Genomic DNA, 5,995 nt, shown 5'->3' on the forward strand with positions numbered 1-5,995 from the left:
TTTTTTTTTTTTTTTTTTTTTTTTTTGTATAATAATCACTTGAATCACTTGATTAAATTTCAAGTACACTAAGAAGCAAATTGTTCAAAGATTAATTTGAAACCTAAAAAAAAAACCTTAATTAGGAAAACCCTGTAAATTTGAAACGGCTAAATTTGAAAGGGCAATGTCCTATGACGGGAGTCATTTTGATTTTTGGTCTTACCTTAGATTATCCTCGATAGTTATATGTAGTAAACTGTCATTATTATCTTTTGCTTACTTTCTCATAATAACGTCAATTTCTCAAATCAGTTATATGTAGTAAGCTATCATTGTTGTCTTTCGCTTACTTTCTCATAATAAAGTCAATTTCAATTTCTCAAATCTTGTTTTCTAAAACCCTCTTTCGAAATCTCATCTCTCAGGGAATGATCATGAGTTTATAATCTAAGAATAATCTAAGAATACACTCTCTATTGGTATGAGGCCTTTTGGGGACGCCCAAAGCAAAGCCATGAGAGCTTATGCTCAAAGTGGACAATATCATACCATTGTGGAGAGTCGTGTTCGTCTTCGTTCGTCTTCTCAAATCTTGTTTTCCAAAACCGTCTTTCGAAATCTCTTGCTTACTTTCCCATATAAAGTCAATTTCAATTTCTCAAATCTTGTTTTCCAAAACCCTCTTTTGAAATCTCTCCGCCCCCGTTTGCTAAAACTTTCTTCTTGAACTGGGGCCAGAGACTTGAGCATACGTCGCTTGGCTACTTGGCCGTAAACAATGCAAGAACGAATAGGCTTAACTCACTTTACTAGGAAGAACTTTCTTCTTGAACGGGTGCCGGAGGCTCGAGCATACGTCGCTTGGCTGTAGACGACGCAACAACGAATAAACTTAACTCACTTGTTGCTGGGAAGTAAGTGCCGCACAATCGCAAGTCCGCTCTCAATCAGCTTCCTCACTTAACAAGAAAATTATTGGCGAAAGTAATTCTTACCAATAGAATAAGAACACACCTAGTGTGATCCCAGCGAAATATTACTTATAAGAGCGTAAAAATCTCTCCCTAGAAGAGGCATTTTAAAACTGTGAGGCTAACGACGATGTGTAACGGACCAAAGCAGACAAGATCTACTAGCAATGAGTTTGGGCGGCAACAACTAGTTTATGTAACTATAACCGACCGATGGCCATATTTCATTTGAATTATTCAATAATTCAGATTTTGGCACAAAACTACTCACTACAAACATTTAAAACTAAGGATATATAACCCGACCTCCGTAACAACTCAGGCACAAGAGCTTCCCATCACATAAGTTTGAATCTCCTCTACTCATTCATAAAATAATAAATAGGAAAAACAAAAGTTATAAGAAGGCAAAACCAAATGAAGATCAAAATAAATAAATAACAAAATCATGTGAAATTTCATCAGATCAGCTGGTAAACAATGAGAGAACAACCAAGAAGAAGGAAAGATCAATGTAGTTCAATCATTTCCCAATATCAAGGATTCTAGTCAACATACTAAATATTCACATTTCAATGCATTTAGATGCTAGATATTATGATGTCTAGACTTGATCTAAGAGTATTAAGAACTCGTAGAAATCTCATATGATAGGTAGAGGAGTGACAAAAATCCAGACCAATCTAGACATATGATGCCTAAACTTCATGCATTAAGGAACCGATAAATATTCAAATTTTCAAGCATTCATCAATCAGTGATTACCCCGATTAAACTCGCCTGGGTTTGTCGAGAAATCTCCGACACCACTTCGAGCTGTATTTTGACCGTCCATGGATGGTGGTGGTTGCTGCATTGGATCTCTCTGGTCTTGACCCCAGCTTTGTCTCTGAATCGGTTGGCTCCGTTCAACTTGCATAGTTTCTCGGCGTCTATCGTACCGTGGACGAGGCCTAACTCTACCAGATTGTTGCCTCTCGGTGTACCTAAACTGCGGTCTTGGGTAGACCTTTCCATCAATGAACAAATCGCCTGAAAACAACACGAAAAACTCGTACAAGCAATGAGCATTTAACTTGAGAAATCAACTGGTTCCAATTTATAACAATTCCATAGAGTTTAGAAGAGTAATCACCTCCATAATCTTTGTTTGGAACATCAAGATATGAATCTGGTAAAACCCATAGAACTCCTGGCAATTCTGTTTCATGGGAACAAAGAGCTCAAGTCACCCAATATTGTTCTTTACAAAAACCAAATAGAAATTATCACAAAACAATGTCAAACCTTCATACTGGTAACACAAGAATGATAAAACTATAATCGAGTTGATTCTAGATGCGATGTCCTACGTTAGTTGGGGAGGAGAACAAACCACCATTTATAAGGATGTGGAAACCTTCCCCTAGCATACGCGTTTTAAAGCTTTGAGGGGAAGCCCAAAAAGGAAAGCCCAAAGAGGATAATATCTGCTAGCGGTGGGCCTGGGTCGTTACAGAGCCAAAAGGGTGAGGAGAAGCCCGAATGGTATCAGAGCCAAACATCGGACGATGTGCCAGCCTTTTCATTGTTCCCCAAAGGGGGTAGACACGAGGCGGTGTGCCAGCAAGGACGCTGAGCCCCAAAGGAGGGTGGATTTGGGGGCGGTCCCACATCGATTGGAGGAAGGAAAGAGTGCCAGGACGTTGGGTCCCGAAGGGGGGTGGATTGTGATGTCCCATATTGGTTGGGGGTCCATTGGTTGGGGGAGAACAAACCACCATTTATAAGGGTGTGGAAACCTTCCCCTGGCATACACGTTTTAAAGCTTTGAGGGGAAGCCCGAAAGGGAAAGCCCAAAGAAGACAATATCGGCTAGCGGTAGGCTGGGTTGTTACACTAAAGCACAACAAAATAGAAAGGGAAAAGTTCTTCCAAAAAATGTCACAAAATAATACAAACCAATACCCGAGTGAATTCTACAGCAAACTTCATGGGAAAGTTCTTAAGCGTAGTTTGATAACTAATTGATTTTTGGGTTTTTGGTTATTGAAAATTAAGCTTATCTCTAGTTCCACCTATTTGGTTTCAACATACAAACCAATTTTTGATAAGAATTCAAATGAGTACCATAATCAAGAAAATGAGACAAAAAAAACAAGCTATGATTATTAATGGGAGCTTTAACTAATCAAATTCATGAGGGAACTTTCATCAAACATATGAGGCGCTTGAGCTCAAAACTACAATTTTCAATCTTCAATTGTAATCCAAATAATCGAAAAAATCCAAACAAATAAAAGAAGAACAAATCAAATTCCCAAGGCTCCTTCATCTAATCATAACGCGCACAGAAACTATTACCTTTCACTTTGTAAGAAAGCTCTTCCGAAATCAAGGCACCAAAGCCAGTATACGTAGTTGTACTGACAGAGTAAATTTTCTTCTTCGCCTCTTCTTCACTGAGAATCAGAAGAAAACGAAAACCCTAAAATCAACAAACAAGATAATCCAAGCAAAAGACACACCAATAAGTAATCCGCATATAATAAGTTGTTTCATTCCGATACCTTCCCACAACAGCGGCTAGAGTTTTGACATAAGAGTTCACCATCTCCTCCTCCGATGGTTTCGGATCATTTGGAAACTCCATCACGATCAGCCAATGCTCGTAATCACAGCCATCGAGGAGTATCGTCTCTTTTGGAGGTCGATTGCTCCAATTAGGAGAAGGATCATTGAGTGGAGAGTATCCGGACCCCGAAGTCCTGAATCGAACTGGAAAATTGAATGAATTAGGGATTATTCGACTCTGTCTGTCGAGCAGAGGAAAAGCAAATCTCAGGCGAGAAGAAATAGAAGACGGAAGAGAGAAGGAAGAAGAAGAAGAAGAGGAGAAGCTTCGGCTAAGGACAGTGAAAAATGTTCGCCGAGCGGCCATTGTTGAAAGCTTGATGGTGGCGGAACAACACCGTAGGTTATTTTTGGTTGAATCGGGATTTTAAGGAGGTTTTGGGGAAGAAGCGCAGGATACTAAACGACATCGTTTCGTTATGATGTAATTAATTAATAAAATAATTTTACCATCTTGATCGATTTAAAATATTTATTATTAATCTTATAAATCACTTTTTTTTATATATATATAAAACTGACCGGTAGATATATAAGGATTAATTTGTCAAATTTTATTTATATTTAAACAAAAAAATAATAATAATTAGTCTCAAATAATATATAGATATATAGTTATCTAAATTATATTATTTTACACTTTTATTAATTTTAATCTCTAACTTTTAATATTTATTTATTTTAAAAATTAACCTTTTTTTATTTATTTGTATTAAAGGATTTTCATTATATATAAAATTAAATTATCACTTTTTACCAAAACAAACTGTAAAAAATTAGAAGCAAACTAGAGTAACAACAGCTTCACATACATAGATATATTTCTAATTGCAGTTAAGTCCCCAATATAAGTATATTCATATTGCAGATAAGTCCCCATATTTGTACATATTTATATTTTTGACTTACAACACTACTAGTTTCTAGAGAGACCAAGCTATACTCATTTTGGCGCACGCCAAGTCGTTATCACAACTCCGCCGCGGGCTCTGGCGACCTGATTGCAGTTCACCGGTACAGGCAGCTTTTCTCTCATCTTCCTCGGAGGTTGCTCCGCCTTACACGGCGCCTGCGGCAGAGCCGGCCTCGCCACCGCCGCCGCCGCTCTTCTCGTCGCCGGTACTCGACCGAAGTATTCGTCAATTAGTTCGAATCCTTCTCTTCCAATCTTTGCCAGGTCAGCACGAGGAGCCATAATTTTCTCTCTCTAATTAAAAAAAAGGATTTTTTTTTTTTCTCTCTCTTCTGAACTTTGTTTTTTATTGCTTTGTTGGTTTGCGATGTTTCATTGGATTTGACCCATTTTATAGGGGTCTGGTGAATTTGTGGGCCCTGCTGGAAGAATAATATAAATATTTTAATGGGAAGGGCTTTATTGTAATTTCAAATGCAAAGGTAGCTTTATTCGTATTTATCTAAGGGATATTACAATTGAATATATCTTTCTTTTTTTAGAAAAATATAATAAAATAATTATTTTATTTTAGGTATATAACTGTTACACGCGATGGGAGCTCTCTCATATTTTCCAACATTCTTAACCATTTTAATATTTTTTTTAAAAAAATTGCTCAATATATTTTAATTCGAGCTGGGGGCGACCCATAATTAATTTATCGAGTATATTATTATTATAATACATTTAGGTTAGCCTAATTTTAAAATAATTTATATTGTTAATATACAATAAAATCTGAAATACAGGACTAAAATGATATCTGAAATACATTACTAAAATGATATTTTATAATTTTTTTTTTAAGGGCATCGAAATAAAGATTATAATGTATGACGTGTGATGGACATAGATGAGTTGAATTCCACACTCAAAATTATTGACCGAAAAACCCAAGTATTAAATCGTGTCCATTAAAGTTGAGACGATAAAAGCTTATAGAAAAGAATTTCCAAAGTCTAAAAGCTTCTAGGTCAAGGGTCAAAAAATTATATTCTGAAAGAGATGGAAAATTCTATTACTGTTTGTACCAAAAAACGTACGCCGATAAATGAACATTACAAGAATTTGAATGTTGAACTTCTTGTACTCGATAATTATATATATATATATATATATATATATATATATATATATATATATATATATTTTTTTTTTTTTTTTTTTTCTTTCCCGGGTCGTTACAGATGAGGGTGTTCATGAGGTGCATGACACTATGGGGTTCCGCTGACCTCCGGACGTCGCTACAGATTAGCTTGACCAGAGGGTCGAGGGGGTGTGCAAGTGCCCTGGGGATTCACACTCGCACGTGTGAGTCGTGTGTAGGGAAGTACTACATATCCAATTTGTCCGAGACTGGAGGCCACCCCTAAGATGATTAGAGATAGGTCCCTAAATCATGATTGCATGTGTTTGCATTTGCATGGCCCCCTATAGTGGGGCCACTTACTGAGTATTCTTTGAAATACTCAGG

The 5,995-nt window shown here is 36.8% G+C and overlaps 1 protein-coding gene and 1 long non-coding RNA gene across 2 annotated transcripts in view; one reads left to right on the top strand and one right to left on the bottom strand.

Moving 5' to 3' along the window:
• Positions 1–1,404: 1,404 nt before the first annotated feature.
• On the bottom strand, positions 1,405–3,926 carry LOC111460412 (multiple organellar RNA editing factor 3, mitochondrial). Its single transcript, XM_023103665.1, has 4 exons — positions 3,503–3,926; positions 3,297–3,394; positions 2,089–2,154; positions 1,405–1,985 (listed from the first exon to the last, which is right to left on the bottom strand). Exons 1-4 carry the CDS (start codon positions 3,871–3,873, stop codon positions 1,708–1,710), a joined length of 813 nt encoding a protein of 270 aa, XP_022959433.1. The 5' UTR covers positions 3,874–3,926; the 3' UTR covers positions 1,405–1,707.
• Positions 2,788–5,995, top strand: part of LOC111460413 — a 12,004-nt gene continuing 8,796 nt past the window's right edge. Inside the window, exon 1 of the long non-coding RNA XR_002713420.1 lies at positions 2,788–2,875. This is a non-coding gene — a long non-coding RNA (uncharacterized LOC111460413). The remainder of the gene's footprint in view (positions 2,876–5,995) is intronic.

Source organism: Cucurbita moschata, unplaced genomic scaffold (genome assembly GCF_002738365.1).
Source record: "Cucurbita moschata cultivar Rifu unplaced genomic scaffold, Cmos_1.0 Cmo_Scf00023, whole genome shotgun sequence".
Lineage (NCBI taxonomy): Eukaryota > Viridiplantae > Streptophyta > Magnoliopsida > Cucurbitales > Cucurbitaceae > Cucurbita > Cucurbita moschata.